This window comes from Chelon labrosus (assembly GCF_963514085.1).
Source record: "Chelon labrosus genome assembly, chromosome: 19".
In the NCBI taxonomy this organism is placed as follows: Eukaryota; Metazoa; Chordata; class Actinopteri; order Mugiliformes; family Mugilidae; genus Chelon; species Chelon labrosus.
Genome location: NC_140352.1, coordinates 25,620,305 through 25,637,804, shown reverse-complemented (window position 1 = coordinate 25,637,804; position 17,500 = coordinate 25,620,305). Strand labels below are relative to the sequence as shown.

Below are 17,500 nucleotides of genomic sequence, written 5' to 3'. Positions count from 1 at the left end.
ATAGGGGCCAGCTCATGAAACTGAGGCAAACTAAGGGGCCAGAGAATAAACGTAATCACGGTAACAAATAAAGAAATTACAACAACATACTGAAGGAGTCAGTGTATTCTACTTTGTAAATGCAGAACAACATATGCACAAAGGGTTGCCAACTCCCTGAAAAATAAATAAGGGACACCTCATTGACAGGGTCAGCCGACCTGATTGCCTTTACCCTTCCCGGCGTGGTGAATTTTTTTTTTTTGTGTGTGTGAAACGATTTTTGAATTATTTGACTCGAACCTGAATTGAATTAGATGCATATTTTTGAGTGATATGAACACATGCAAAACAAATTATTATTCAACAATTTATAATACAAAATAACAAAATTAACAGAAACCTGTCCTGCTTAACTTAAAACTGTATAAATATAAAACAATAGAAAGCAGAACATTCCTCTTGTAAAAGTGCAATAAGAAAAGCTCAAACAGAAAGTGCGAGTAAAAGTTGTTGCTTTGTTGTCTTCCGGTATCTTCTTCGCAAGCAACAGTACCTCGACCAATGAGATGAGCAGGATTTCCTGGGAATAAGTTTACTGTAAATTTTCACATAAAGCGCCCTGTTGTTCATTCATTCCATTGACATTTTACACACTATTTTTGATTCTCACGCTAATACGGGACAAAGTGCGTCCTGTTTCAGCTCAATACGGGACGATTCAGTTTTTCAGGGACGGTTGGCAACCCTCTTGATATGGACAACTACTGAACTAATTTTTTTTTTAAAGTAGAGAGAGATATTTTGTCTTGTTAGCCAACCTTTGTGCTTGAAAGAAAGAAGTCAGAGCGGTCAGAGCCAGGCGTATATACAGTCAGCGCTCAGAGCGTTGCACTCAAGCGCGAACAGCGACTTTGATTGGTCATGTGCGGTCCCTCAAAATATAGGTCCGACTTAAACGTGTGCATACCATCTCCTACTGCACGAGAGAATGTACAATTAGCCGTAGTCATGCGGCCCCGGGGGCCGCCAATTGAATAGCCCGGGTCTAGGCCATCTGTAGAAAACAACGTTTTAGTTTATATCCTAAGAGAGTGCATTGCTGCTGCCAGGCACCTCGTTTAGTTATTTATTAATTGACTATACACTGTACTTATGATTTTTTTTTTTTTGCCACTGTCTTGGTCCTACAGGACCACTTCACAGAGCAGCTGGCAAGGCATCTTGTAGTCACCATGATGTCTCATTCTGTTTCTATAGCGTCCAATAACTTAATAAAATGAAGCTTAACAGAAAAATGGATACTTCAGTATGCATCAGCATTATATTAACTACCTAAAATGACAGAAACCATGCTTGACATTTATTTTAGTTTGTCCCAAGCCCCATCCACTAACATGGAGGTGGTGGAGTTTATTACCTATACTGCAGGCAGCCACCGGGGGGAGCTCTACTTGCTTTGGCTTTGGCTTTGGCTTTGGCTTCACTTTTGAGGAGCTGTTCCATCCTTCCTCTTTATACAGTCTCGGGGGGAGCACACTAGCTAGGGTTTTTGAGCTTCTACAGATATTTCCTCCGGAAAGGTTAGCAATGATGGCACACTATGAAAAGTGTATAGCAAAACTTCAGAGGAGAATGATAACTATCTTCAAGTAGGCTGATAAAGTCATGGCTGCAGTCATTGCCAGACATGAATGTTACCACTTACGGTGCTGCAGTAAAAAAAAAAAATAAAAAAATCTTGTGATCCAACAGGCATTCTTTTTCTAGGTAACCATTAGAAAAAATTCATCAGTAAAGCTCTTCCAACAAAAAGGTTGCTTCTATTATGCATTTTTAATCCACAGAGGTAGAATATTTCCCATGACCTATAAAAAAAAAAAAAAAAAAACTGTTTTTTTTTGTGTGTGTGACGCCATTTAAGTATTGTGTCCTCCTTAATACATCCATGAGTTATTGGCACAGTCATGTGGTTACAGGTCTACTGTATTCTTACTCTATTCTAGGAGGCTTTGATGACAACAGCGCCGCAAATGAAGGCGTGTCTGAGGCTGCTGTTACTGATACAGACTTTATACAGACTGATACACACAGACTTTCTCATTTTGTAAACGTCTGTATTCAAACATTGTGCTAAATCAAAGACAATGATTTCATCTTAAACATGTCAATCATGGGCCAAACACAAAAAGTGGATTGAAAATCATTTTCTAACTAAAAGAATACTACAGGATTATTCTTACATTATTCAGTAATGAAGCCTCCATCTGTTTCACTGCCTACGAAACGACGTGGCAGTATTTAAATCCGCTCCATCTTTACCAATTAGTTGAATTGGGGAAGCACAGTGGAACAGTGGTTAGTGCTCGGCCCAAATCCCTGGGGCGTAGAGGGTTCGATTTTCTGTGTTTGCGTGGGTTTCCTCTGGGCACTCCAGTTTCTTCCCACCATCATCAAAAAACATGGGTGCTAGGAGCCAGGTCAGGTTGGCCCACAGCTCAGGACTAACCCTCCATTCGACCATGTAATTTCGTTGTACAATTGTATAATGACAAGTAAAGCACTTTACCTTTTACCTTTTACCACATTAATGCCTGATTTAATGATTTAATTCATCTGAATGGGTAAATGGGTCAGCGGCATCTCGACTTTGCACAGCAACAGCTGTCCAAACTTTGATCCATAGCACATCCTTCATAATTCTTAAGTGACAAGAAGCAGAAAAAAGCTGCAAATAAAAGTCTTGAAAAATTTAAATTCCTCCCCAAATCACAGAGATGACACTAGATTAGTTTTATCACAGCACCTCTGTGTTTGGAAAAAAATACCATGACAATTAAGGTTTATAATTGTTTTTATTTAACAAATAGCAGTATTGTATTTATTTGGGCCTTGAGTTTAGTTTATTGAGTTTAATCATATGTTAACTCGAAACCTTCACTATAATGATGTAAAAACAAATCTGACTGTGATATGTGGCACCTGAAAGCTGCTGTATCTTTGCATTGATGTTTGTTGTTACATCTGATCGTGTTACTGCAGACATTGTGTTCCTGCGCTCCTGGTATCCAGTGTCTGTTCCTCAACTCTACAACCCTGTCACCTCACTGCTGCTGCCTGTTGGCCAAAAAGGTAGCTGGTTTGGCATGAGGACTCTGGGGCAGCTCAAACAGGACCTGGCCATCCGCAACAAACCCAACACTGATTCTCTTTACAAGGTATAGATGACTCAGCCTGATATATTGTTCATATAAAAAGTCTACACATATGTTAAATGCCATCTTTTTGTGAGGTAAAAAAAAAAAAGAAGACAAAAATCAATGATTTCAGAACTTTTTCCCCTTTTAATGTGACCTAAAACCTGTACAACTCAGCTGAAAAAAATTTATATTTTAGGAGGAGGGTAGTAAAAATAAAATAAAAAAAAATAATGCAGTTGCATAAGTGTGCACACCCTTTTATAACTGGGGATGTGGCTGTGTTCAGAATTAACCCATCACATTCAGACTCATATGAAAGAGGAGTCAGTACACGCCAGCATTTAAAGTGCTTCTGATTAACTCCAAATGAAGTCCAGCAGTTCTAGTAGACTTTTCCCGACATTTCCTTAGTCACATGAAGACGGTCATCAAGTGGAGAAAATATGGCACAACAGTGGCATTACCAAGAGCTGGACATCCCTTCAAAATTGATGAAAAGACGAGGAGAAAACTCGTCAACTAGGCTGTCAAGAGGCTTACAGCAATATTAAAGAAGCTGCAGGAATTTTTGGCAAGTACTGGCTCTGTTGTACATGTACATGTACAACACAGTCCGTATTCTTCATATGGCTGGGGTATGGTATGGTAGGGTAGGGTAGCAAGACAGAAGCCTTTTCTTACAAAGAAAAACATCCAAGCCCAGCTAAACTGTGCAAAAAACACTTTTGAATTCTCCCAAAAGCATGTGGGGAAATGTGTTATGGTCTGATGAAACCAAGGTTGAACTTGTTGGCCATAATTCCAAAAGGTATATTTGGCACGTAACAAAAAGAACACCATACCCACAATGAAGCATGGTGATGGCACCATCATGCTGTGGGGCTATTTTTCTTCATCTGGAACTGGGGCCTTAGTCAAGGTGGAGGGGATTTTGAACAGTTCAAAATACCAGTCAATGTTGGCACCAGGGACGGACTGGCCATCTGGCATACCAGGCTTTTTCCCGGTGGGCCGAAAGTCCTGACACTTTTTAAAACCAGTAGATCAGCGGGCCGATTGACACTGGTCTGGGCCAATCACATTGTTAAACACCAACCCCTTTCGCTTGTGTCCTGCCTGTGTAGTGGATTCAGCAAAAAATGTGGATTACTGTAATAAAACGCGCAAGAAGCAGACACGAGAAAACAGGAGTGGTGAGATCCCTCAAGAAACGGGGTTCGCTTGTGTAGTGATCACTTTATATCAGGTGCAGAATCCAGTGTAATGTCTCGTGTATTTAGCATGTTTTTAACATGATGTCCAACAGATTTCTTTTCATAAAGGCAAGTTAGGCTAATATGTATAACATGGTTGCAAATGGGTGTTGCTCACTCAGCACTAAAACTACTCACAATGAGAAGGAAATTCGGGATTAAACAGTTACATGTTATTGTAGTTACTTGTTATTCCAATGCGCATTAAACTCTGACTGCCTGAAAGCCATTAATTTTTCCTCAGAGCTTTCCTGCCAACATGGCGTTGTCAACAAAAAAGTCACTAATGTTCTATGGCCAAGTTAGTTTGTATTGTAAACGCAGGCGAAATTAGCTAACGTGCTTACCACTAGACCACTAGTGGCTATTTATAAAACATTGTGTACACTGACTGGATGAGAAAATAAGCCTAGGTTAGTACTTTTATGTCTTCCATCCTGGTAATAGGCTAGCCCAAGGCTAAGCTATTTTATGGCCCTAGAAAAATGTGTTAGGCAGTTTTTATGTAGGTGGTTAGGGACAATGTACAGAAATGAAAGAAAATCACACTTTTAAAAAATTATATAATTTTGTCTATTGCCTATGTTATGCCAATGCAGCTGTGCGGCTCTTTACAAGGGAATCCAATAATTCTAGGTGTGTTTATAAATGTAAAGCCACCACTCACCAACATGAAAAGTGAGTCAGTAGGCAGCATTCATTATTAGGCTATTAATTGTTTAACTAGTAGGCCTAGGCTAAGCTACTTTTTAGGCTTGGAAAAAAACTGAGTTTGGGCAGTTTTTATGTAGCTAGTTGGCCAAAGACAATGTAGACTACAATGAAAGAAAATCACACTTTTTGACATCATTTTGTTCATTGCCAATGTTATGCCAATGCAGCTGTGTGTCTGTTTATCAGAGAATCCAATAATGCTTCACCCAAAAAAAGATATTTTTGAGATAGCATCCCCAGAAGAGGAGAGTGTTAGTGAGAGAGAGGAGAGAGTCTGCAAGAGAAAGGAGAGACACAGCAAGAGGACATAGATTACTTTGCCCATCCTGAGTCTTATATGTTCCAGAACTTTTTGCATCACCACCCACAACAACACCCACAACAAAATGCCAAAAATCCAGTAAAAACAGATGATTCATTATTGTGATGGAGTGTTGGAGTATACATTTTTGTAGTGTTAATAAATTACACTTTTTGGAAGAATTTAATGTGTCTATCTACAAGACTATCTTAAAGGTTTAATGTGCAGGAAAAAAAAATACAGCTGCCAATGTGAAGTGATTGCAAACATTCGGCTTGCATACTAAGGTCAGGTAGTACTACAGACTGTAGTTCACAGACAGAAGGGTTGTGAGTCACTTTGTATTTCCTTTGAGATAAACCTGTTGCCATCAGTTTTTTCTATGATGATTAAATTTGTGAATATCCCTTACCTTTCTAGCCTGTAGCCCGAACCCAAAGGCATTTCAATGCCCTCCACATTCCCAAGGAACTCCAGAAGGCCCTGCCCTTCAAGAGCAAACCCAAACAGCAGCAAGCCAAAGGAAAAACGCCCAGAGACCTCCAGAGGCCCAGCGTCATTCGAGAGCCCCAAGAGAGAAAGGTAAGCACCGGAATCTGCAAATCATTCGTTTCATTCAATTTTACTTGCTTAGCACCAAATCTTTGTAGACTGTTATGTCAGTACTGCATATGTCTGGACCCTAAAGGATTTGTTTTTATTTAAGCATGTTTACATACTCATGTTACAGTTTAAAATTAATATGAGTTTAATGTGCATATTCAAGTTTTTTTTCTAAGGTGTTTACATCCAAAATCGTTAGAAAGGTTTATGAATTACAGCTCTTTAACATCAAGCCCCCTCTTTTGCAAGGGACTGAAAGTGATTGGACACTTGACTCTAAAGCTATGTCATGGACAGGTGTATTAACAAATGCTATATCTAGCCTAGGCTAGTGGCTGTTTCGAATACAGTAGTCCCTTGTTTATCGTGGGAGTTACGTTCTAAAAATAACCCGCGATAGGCGAAATCCGCGAAGTAGTCAGTTTTATTTTTTTACAATGATTATAAATGTTTTAAGGTTGCAAAACCCCTCACTACACACTTTATACACTTTTCTCAATAACTTGCAAACATACCGCACTTCAGTCACACTGCCAGCCACTAGCGGAACGAATCAGAGACGGGGCGGGGCACATGACCGGGCCCTTTAAACCCAAATAATAAAGCTCATCATAACGTCATTTTACAACATACACATGTTAAAGCTATAGACGAATCCGGCGAAACTACCGGAAGTAAGCGGGCGCCATAACTGAGCTGTTGCTGGGTAGCGTTGCGCCAGTGCCTCCTATTGGTTTTATAATGTCGAGTGGGAAAACATGTTCCGTTGTAAATTGTTTCAATAGCACAATTCAGTACAACTTTCCCATCCTTCCTCTGCAGAGTTATTTGTACAGTATGAGTGTTGTTAATGGTCTGTGAAAATCGGACAGGTCCTTTTAGAACTATGTGTTCTATCAGTGACCTGTAGTTGGCATTTTGTTGATCATCGGATGCCAGGCGAAGGAGAAAATACTCTTGAATACCTTTAAAACAACAGAAGGGGCAGTAGTAACATTACTGTTATGTCTGTTGTTAACGTTTGATTTGCTTGACTGTGACTCTCACTCTGAGAACCAACAACACTAGCAGTTAGCTGTACCTTACACTTTCCTTTTGAAATGTGAAAATGAGATAAACAGTGGTCACAAATGAAAAACATGAATTCGTTTATTTGATATCCATTTATTTATTTATTGTTGCCAAATGGACAGATCTTTTTATAGTTTCCTCGTTAGCTAGCCTAGCTAGCTTGTTAACGTTAGTTAGCTAGCAGCTACAGTAGTTAAGTAGATATAATATCATCCTAGCTCCAATTATGTCTTTATTTCTCCATTCTCTACTTTAAGCTATTTTCATAAATAATCTGTAAGATCGTTTGCACCTTCATCTGTGACTGGAGGCCACTGTCTAACATCATCAACCCAACAAGTCATACTGCCTGGCTGTAGCTGTCATCGAGGCTGCGTTATCACGGAGGTTTGTTTACATACCAGTAACAGCTCAGTAATGGCGTCGCCACAAGATGGCAGCCTACACAGAACGCTCGTCGGATTCGTCTATACTCTACGATCTGGAATATGGTAGTTGTCCGATCTTCACAATATGGATAGCAAAATGAACAAAAAAAAAATTCATTCATTCTATCAACCGTAATCCTGCATAGAAATTGACCAATGGGAGCCATCCTCATGGCTCCCATTGGTCAGGAAATTGACCAATTAGCTTAGCGATTTTACCCAAAATACACTTGGAGACAATATCGGCGATCCACTTGTAAATTTGCACGTCGTAAAGTGAAATGTGAGAGTGAAAATAACGCCAGTCATACAGCACAACATTTTATTTAATACTGTACACCTACTACATCACTAAAGTCAGTCATGTAAAGTTTTTTGGCAACCATGACTCATCCTGACTGGAGCAACCTATATAAGCCCACATACAGGTAGAGAAGTTGATAGTGATACTATGAAAGCATTGCTCTTATGAGCGAAGCACCTCCGGGCCCAAGCCGCGGGAGAGGCCCACCTTCCCCAGCACGTAGGCGAGAGAGGGGCTCGGGCCGATCCCGCAAGGTGCCCGGGCCCCTCCGGGACCCGGGCCGGGGGCGTGCCGCCCTCCCAGCCCCTCCTGAAGCCCCGCCCCTGCTGCCAGCGATCAAACATACTGTATATGTAAATTTGGCAAGCTGAACGCATTCTGTACTGTACAAGAGACACCGTACGAGGAGATTGATTGACAATGGTCTACAGTCCCTTAGCCAATCAGGATGCAAAAGACGACACGCAAGCTCTTCCTTAGCCGATCAGGACGAAGAAAACAATGCGCTGTAAAAAAAAAAAAAAGCATGCAAAATTGCACTAAAAAAATCCGCGAAACTGCGAGGCCGCGAAAGGTGAACCGCGCTATAGAGAGGGACTACTGTAGTGCAGCTGACAACTAGGGAAAGACAGCTGACAGGAGGGAACAGTCCCTGTCGGGGCTACAATGGGTTAGCAGCTCATTGTATCAGTACCCCAGGCTTTAATAAGCCATGGGCTACACCCTACTTCACTACAAACTTGAATATCGATGAAATACCGATGAAGATGACTCACCTTTGAGTGATACGGTTTTTGACTCTGGAACGAACTTGACACTGAGTAGGCAAAGCATGTTATTGGAAGCCACTAGTTCAGGTGGAGGTGGGAAGAAGCAGCAGGTCTGTGTGTGTGGCTGGCAAAGGTAAGAACAGTAAGGGACCTCAGAATCCATCAAGGGAGGAAATGGTGCTTGGCAGAGGGAAAGTGCATTAAGCCAGTCAGTTGAAGTCCAGCAACAGGAAGTAACCCACAGTTCGCAGGACATCAGCATGCATATATATATATGTATATATATATATATATATGTGTGTGTATATGTGTATATGCATGTGCATAGATCGCCTTTTTACTAAGGTAACTCTATTACTAACTACTGTAGGGAGTAAAAGTACATATACCTGAAAAATCTACTTAAGTACAGTAACAAAGTATTTGTACTTCGTTACTTCCCACCTCTGCATACAACTCTATAATAAGTTAAACAACAAGGATGAAAGTGAAGCCTAGTAAATCTAGGAGTATTTAAATTGTTAAAAGAAAGGTAGTAGATAAGAAGTTTGCTGTAAATGATGAGGTGGTTCCCACAGTGCTGGAGAAGCCAGTGAAGAGCTTGGGGATCTCAAGCATAGACCGGTCAGGACTCCCAGGAAAGAATTAAAATGATGGTGCTTGCAATTTGGTTTACTGCCCTGGCTAATGTGGCCGCTAACAGTGTATAAGGTTCCTCTTTCAAAGGTGGAAAAGTTAGAAAGGATGATTAATTCATCTATCAGAAAATGGCTCGGTGTCCCACGCTGCTTAAGCGGCGCAGCCTTGTATGGGAGGCATATTGGAGCTCCCAGTTACCAGCCTAACAGAGGAGTTTAAGTGTGCTAAGCTTAGACTGGAAATTACTGTCACTCAGTTTAAGTATCCAGTGGTTATGAGTGCAGCGCCCACGGTTAAAACGGGGAGGAAGTGGAACCCAAAAAAGCAGTACAGCAAGCACAGGCAGGCCATGTACAGCAAGGGTGTGGAGGCCTAGGGCTGTGTGCAGGGAAACCTCTGTGGAGACATCAGGGGTGGAAAGGAGAAAGATGGTAGTGGAAGAGGTACACATTATCTTATGCTGCCTGCTCACTGTGCACTTGTGTATGTACGCTTAGCCGTATTCTGACAGGTTGTAGGGTTAGTCTTTCCCAAGGACGATACACCTGGCGTCACAACCGGGTGCTGAAATGTTTAGCAGCGGCAATTGAGGAAAACGAGTGAAAGTAAATTCCTTGGCCGTTAACAAAGAGAGTAGACACTCCAAGTTTGTACGGGAGGGAGAAAAGGCTAGACTAGCAAGCATCAGGCATAACACAGGACAGCTAAGTGTAGGAGGAGCCTGGCAGATGAGGGCTAAATGAGCTGCTAGGTATTCCAACTGAGATAGCACCCAACTACGGCCAGATCTGGTGTAGTGGTCTGAGCCAGAGAAAGTAGTCTATTTCATAGAACTTACTGTCCCGTGGGAAGATACGTCGGTGAAGGGAGGTGCCCACTTGAAAACCCCAATGACATGCTGCATGCTGCTGTTGACTAGGCCAGGTATCTGATGACTTTATGTTGGCTAGTAGTGATATTTGTTTGTTTAGCTGCTGAGCGGGCCATGCAAGCCAGCAGCATTTACTTAGTTCATTTAGATTGTAGGTTTAATCGTCATATCTCATAACTGTTAGGGTTTCTCAGTTGGACAGGGCCTCTAAATGTGTTTTGCCTGGGATCTTGGCACAAGCGATTGTAACATCTAATCCTGTGTATTAACGACTTACTCTATTATGCAGGGATACATTCTGTAGTTGACTCCAAGTGTGGCATTTCCATTTGGAAACTGTTGCAGTGAGCCAACAATATGTGGTCACACGTCCACTCAAAGCTTAAGCTGCTAACACAAGACTTTACAATAGAGAATAAAACGGTTCTCTGCAAGGTGCAAACCATTCATAAGCTTGAAGAATTGAAAGTCCAGAATAGATTTGATCAAAAAACAAATGAAAAAACTTTGCACAAGTTGTGGAACAGTATTCTTTGAAATAATAAATCTAAGGTGGAGGCAGTATGATGGCATGGACGAAGAGGCTAACAGCTGGATCACATCTAGTGTATAGAGCAGGGGTGCCCACACTTTTTTGGCTCGCGAGCTACTTTTACAACGACCAAGTCAAAGTGATCTACCCATATATATATATATATATATATCATACAAATTTTTGCTACAGTGTTAAAAGCTCTATCCATCTCTGTTTTTGTTTTTATCAAGAAAAATTGGTGCACTGCACCTTTAGAAAAATAGCACTGTCTCTTTAAGAAAGACGGTAGTCTTGAGTTGTTGTTGAAGTTGTGCGTGGCTGTGGATGTGTGCCGCTGAACTGAGGGCATGTTGCAAATATAAAGTAAAATAAATAAAGATGAACGTTTGTCTTGCTGTTTGTTTTGGAGTTGCAACAGATAAACGTTTTAGACTAACATCTGAAACATTTTTTTCAATGGCACGCGATCTACCCGCACTGCTTTCGCGATCTACCGGTCGATCGCGATCGACGTAATGGACACCCCTGGTATAGAGGTATACACTGCTAGGTGGGCATGAAGACACTAAGATTCGGACAAATGAAGAAAAGCTGATGGGATGGTGCTTCACAGTGCCCATGAACAATGACCTCAAACCTAATAATTCTCAGGCCCTCTTCAGACTGGGTATAACATCTGTCCTGAGTGATTAGATCACAGGTTTCAAGCTTTATGTATGTCACACCTGGCATTCAAATGTATCGAGTCACCACCTGAGATCCACAGTTTTGCACTCTGTATATAAATAAACACCAACAATTTGGGGCACAGTAAAATCAGTATGCACAGTGCCAGCAGCTGCTGCCAACTTGTATTTCACTTGTTGAAGACTTTGTAAAAAAAAAAAAAAAAAAATCTGTCACTGTTCAAATATTTCTGAGCAAGGTCAAAAGAATGAAAAAAAACAGCAATCCAAAAATTCCTTCTTGAGCAGAACAATGGTCTGGGTGTCACGTTTAGTGATGCCAGAGATCAGAAAGATGCAGCTTTGGACCAGAAAGGAGAGGAAAAAAAATAACTACAGGCATCCAAAGTTAATGACATGCAGTTGTGGAATATAAATCACATCTAATTTTTTCTCTCTAGTACTCATGCATTGTATGCTACTACTGATTAGCATGTTATTAGCTTTGTCTCCTTTTCCCTTCCCCCTCTGCTCCTCCACCATTTTCTTGTGACTGTCTCAGGCCTAGAGTTATGTGTTTCTAACCTGCAGAACTGCATACTACTTATCTGTGGTACTGGCCTCATCAACCTGCCCAGCCTTAATGGCTTACAGTCATCCATTCCTACCTGGATATACACTGCTTGGCCAAAAAAAAGTCGTCGCCTGGATTTAACTAAGCAGATAGATATGAGCCTCCTATTGGATAATTACTGCATGGGTGATTATCTTTTAAATGGCAACAAGTTATTTAACCCCAACTGATGCAATGAGTAGCTTCTCATTTCTTAAACAACCATGTCTAAAGACACATCCTGTGGTCATGGAAAAGATGTTAGTCTGTTTGAGAGGGGTCAAATCACTGGCATGCATCAAGCAGAGAAAACATCTAAGTAGATAGTAGAATCTACTAAAATTGGGTAAAGAACTGTTCAGCGCTTTAATAAAAACTGGAAGTGTAGTGGAGAACCATCGTCTTCGAGGAAGAAATGTGGTCGAAAAAAAATCCTGATTGATCGCGATGGGCGATGGGCTATGTTTAATAATGAAAGTAAGAGCATTTTCACACATACAATGCAAACTCAAGCGATTGGGACCGAACAGCTGTGTAGCCTTAAAGGGGAACTACTGTTTTTTGTTTACTCATCCCTAATTTTTGTGTTATTTGCACTCCTTCAGGAGATAATTAGATCAGCGTATATCCATATAGCGGGAGTGACTGGTGCATCGAAACGTTGAGTCCGGAGTTACCTGTTATCATGATCTGGGGGTCAGCTTATTTACCTGTAATTTGCTACTGCTATAGTTCGTCCACAGCCTCAGAATCGGAAAAATATTCAGCCTTGTTGCAAAAAACTAGCAGTAGCAAATTACAGGAAAAACAAGCCAGCTGTTGCAGGTGCGCACGCCGCTCAGAGATGACATCGTCCAGGTCAGAAGACAGGTCAATCTACAGACCCCAGATGATGATAACAGGTAACTCCGGATTCAACGGGGGAATAACATTAGCGCTGCGTCTCGATGCTCCAGTCACTCCCGCTATATGGATATACGCTGATCTAATTATCTCCTGAAGGAGTGCAAATAACACAAAAGTTATATGGATGAGTAAACTATCGTATTTTATGCTAGAAATAAGGTCCAGGTTGTAAAAAAAAAAACAGTAGTTCCCCTTTAAGAAAACCATTAATCAGTGAGGCTAACTGGAAAAAAGGGTTCAATTTGCTAGGGAGCATAAAGATTGGACTCTGGAGCAATGGAAGAAGGTCATGTGGTCTGATGTATCCAGATTCCAGAGTGATGGGCACATCAGGGTAAGAAGAGAGGCAGATGAAGTGATGCACCTATCATGCGTAGTGTCTACTGTACAAGCCTGTGGGGGCAGTGCTATGATGTGGTGCATTTTGACAGGTCTAGGTTCAGCAGCATTATTTGCCCAAAGAATGAGGTCAGCTGACTACCTGAATATACTGAATGACCAGGTTATTCCATCAATGGAGTTTTTTCTTTCCTGATGGCGCAGACATATTCAAGATGACAATGCCAGGATTCATGGGGCTCAAATTGTGAAAGAGTGGTTCAGGGAGCATGAGACATCATTTTCACACATGGATTGGCCACCACAATACCACAATACCACAGTGAATGCGTACTGTAATCAAAGCAAAAGGCGGTCCAACGAAATATTAGAATGTGTTTTTTTTGGTGGCGACTTTTTTTTGGCAGTGTATAATTGTCCACCCTGCCAATGACACCTCTTATATTCAATCATTATGGCAGCTAACTCACCTGTAATAGAGCTACTATTGACACTAACAGTTTTATGTCCCTATGCTCTTGTTTATATTCTTTTTCAGTCTTTCATGTAACATCATCAGTACTTGTACTCATACGTGGGCATAGTTACATACTTTTTCTGGGGGTTTCAGGCTGGGTTCTGTAAAATGCCTTAACAATTTGTATTGTTATTGATGCTATATAAATAGAATTTAATTTAATTTGATATATACTGATCTGACAACAAAAACAGTTGAGAACTGTTTTGGTTATCTGATTTCACCATTGAAAGTTATGATAACTGACTGAAATAATGGCCAAAATTATGTAAACAAACATTGAGCATTTCTTCAACTGTTATTTATATTTATTTTTTACCACTTACTTCGCAATATTTTTTACAACAGTACTGTTTGTATATTTGTGTCTTATTCCTTTGTTGATTGTTTTTTTCCCCTTGTTATTGTGTTTTCTGCCTATTTTTTTTTCCCAATTTCCGTGGTGTATATTACACTTTCTGCTGCTGTAACGGGTGAATTTCCCCGTTGTGGGATAAATAAAGTATAATCTAATCTAATCTAATCTAATCTAAGATGATGTTATGGCTACTGTAATAATAATGCAGTGAAACATTATTTTGCCTTTGTTCCATTTTCAATAGGTGGCAGCCCTGCTCCATGCCTTGAGCACAGTCCACAGTTACAAGAGGAAAAAGGCCTATACGGTGCAGCATGCCAAACACAAGGAGTTTCTCCAGCAGAAAGAGAAAGAGGAGGAGGGCAAGCTGAAAAGACAGAAGCAGGCTCAGAAAAAAATGTATCAGGTCATGGGCCAGAAGGACCAGAAAAACCACAGATCCAGTCTAAAGGGGGCACCAGAAGATGACTAATTCACAGCATCTGGCTTCATGAGGGGAAGTGCTTCAGATTCTGGCTGAGATACTAGGTCTGGCTTTGACTTCATAACTGTAACAGGTTTGCAGATTCAGAAAAGTTTATTTGTCCCCGGGGGGCAATTTAAGGCACAAGTGAGCAGCATGACGTGCAACTTGTCTTGTTTTTTGTTCTATAGTATTGATCTGAAGATGGTTGTAAAAACAAACTGCATCTGGCATTTGGACTTTGTTTTAATAAAACACAATAACAGCCAAAAATGCGACCTCGTTTCTCCTACTTAACAGATTCACATCTGTCTTTGTGCTTGTGGTAGAGCCATCAGATGTTTTTATCTAATTTATATATATATATATGTGTGTGTATATGTATATATGTGTGTGTATATATGTGTGTGTGTGTGTGTGTGTGTGTGTGTGTGTATATATATACACTATATTACCAAAAGTATTCGCTCACCTGCCTTTACTCATTCCATGAACTGAAGTGCCATCCCATTCCTAACTCATAGAATTCAATATGATGTCGGTCCACCTTTTGCAGCTATTACAGCTTCAACTCTTCTGGGAAGACTGTCCACAAGGTTGAGGAGAGTGTTTATAGGAATTTTTGACCATTCTTCCAAAAGCGCATTGGTGAGGTCACACACTGATGTTGGTCGAGAAGGCCTGGCTCTCAGTCTCCGCTCTAATTCATCCCAAAGGTGTTCTATCGGGTTCAGGTCAGGACTCTGTGCAGGCCAGTCAAGTTCATCCACACCAGACTCTGTCATCCACGTCTTTATGGACCTTGCTTTGTGCACTGGTGCACAGTCATGTTGGAAGAGGAAGGGGCCCGCTCCAAACTGTTCCCACAAGGTTGGGAGCATGGAATTGTCCAAAATGTTTTGGTATCCTGAAGCATTCAATGTTCCTTTCACTGGAACTAAGGGGCCAAGCCCAGCTCCTGAAAAACAACCCCATACCATAATTCCTCCTCCACCAAATTTCACAGTTGGCACAATGCAATCTGAAATGTACCGTTCTCCTGGCAACCTCCAAACCCAGACTCGTCCATCAGATTGCCAGATGGAAAAGCGTGATTCATCACTCCAGAGAACGCGTCTCCACTGCTCTAGAGGCCAGTGGCGGCGTGCTTTACACCATTGCATCCGACGCCTTGCATTGCACTTGGTGATGTGTGGCTTGGCTGCAGCTGCTCGGCCATGGAAACCCATTCCATGAAGCTCTCTGCGTACTGTACTTGGGCTAATCTGAAGGTCACATGAAGTTTGTAGCTCTGTAGCAATTGACTGTGCAGAAAGTCGGCGACCTCTTTGCACTATGCGCTTCAGCATCCGCTGACCCCTCTCCGTCACTTTACGTGGCCTACCACTTCGTGGCTGAGTTGCTGTTTTTCCCAAACGCTTCCATTTTGTTATAATAGAGCTGACAGTTGACTGTGGAATATTTAGGAGCGAGGAAATTTCACGACTGGATTTGTTGCACAAGTGGCATCCTATGACAGTTCCACGCTGGAATTCACTGAGCTCCTGAGAGCGGCCCATTCTTTCACAAATGTCTTGTTTCACAGTCTGCATGCCTGAGTGCTTGAATTTATACACCTGGGGCCAGGCCAAGTGATTAGAACACCTGATTCTGATCATTTGAATGGGTGAGCGAATACTTTTGGTAATATAGTGTATATCAGGGGTCGCGTTAACCGAATATTTTCCATCATTGACCGTTTTTTTTTTTAAATATGACGGAAAAATCTGAAGGCCGTCCGTCATTTTGACAGATTGCAATAGAGAGCCGAAGTCCCGCCCCCTCTACTTCCGGGTTATGGGACCTATCTTTCGAAAAAATATGAACGGCAGTCTATGGCGAAAGATAAATTATTTTCTGGTCCCGATCGACTTGTGCCTTGGATTATACATATGTTGTTTTTCAGAATAAAAAATAATTTTACATGTCAAGAATGTCACAGTTTGTCGCAAGATAGTTAAGTAAAACGCTATGGAAAATACGTAATTAAACGAACTACAAATCCCGCATGCTGGCGCGTACAGAACCGACCAAAACTCCCTTCGTGTAACTACAGCTCTCGACATGACCCGATTTATAATGATTTTCACCTCGTTTGATGCTTCTGCCTTCGTCCTGGAAGAAGACGGTAAAGCTCAACAAGGAGACAGCCATAGTTCTCTAGGGATCTCTAGAGAGATGTAGTTCACTAAGCGATCTCATACAAAACCTAATGTTGTTCAGCTTATTTACGTCAAATAATTTATCTCTTGACGTGAAAAATTATCTTTTAAATTCACACACATCATATGTGAAATTCATGCCACAATTCGATCGGGACCAGAAAATAATTATTATCTCTCCATAGACTGCCGTTCATATTTTTTCGAAAGATAGGTCCCATAACCCGGAAGTAGGGGGGCGGGACTTCGGCTCTCTATGGGACTGGTGCGTTCTATTTGTCCACCGAACTCGTTTTCCGAGTCGTTTTCCCGAGTTACGAACCCGAAGTTGCAAATAGAACGCCCCCGAGGTCGTATATACAAGTCGTCAACTCGTCGAGGCTCAGAGGACCCCGAGTTCAGTTTCCAAGATGGCTACCACGAGCATCACACGTAGTAAACATTGTGGTTTTCTACTATTTTAAGCACTTTTGTCTTTGTTGTAACCAAATGTAGAAGTCGTACACATAGCAGTGTATACGGTTACCTAATAGGCATATCGCTACAGCTAAATGCCGCTTAATAAGTTATTTTGTAGCTTGTGCAGTTTAAATTGGCTAGAGACGCTCCATGTTGCTATGACAACAATGCCGAGTCTTGAGCAGAAAGCGGAGCAGTAGCCTATCGTTAACGTTAATCAAAACGGAATATTCAGATATCAAACTGTTAAATATGTTTGTGTAATATGTAGTGAACATGTGAAATCCGCCGTGGTTGCACTGTAAACGAGA

The 17,500-nt window shown here is 41.3% G+C and overlaps 1 protein-coding gene across 1 annotated transcript in view; it reads left to right on the top strand.

The window, feature by feature from the left end:
* Positions 1 to 14,813, top strand: part of bms1 (BMS1 ribosome biogenesis factor) — a 43,816-nt gene extending 29,003 nt beyond the window's left edge. The window contains exons 21-23 of the mRNA XM_084567110.1: positions 3,022 to 3,197; positions 5,868 to 6,029; positions 14,311 to 14,813. Coding sequence (XP_084423236.1) covers positions 3,022 to 3,197; positions 5,868 to 6,029; positions 14,311 to 14,538 — 566 coding nt within the window. The 3' untranslated portion in view covers positions 14,539 to 14,813. The remainder of the gene's footprint in view (positions 1 to 3,021; positions 3,198 to 5,867; positions 6,030 to 14,310) is intronic.
* Positions 14,814 to 17,500: the final 2,687 nt, after the last annotated feature.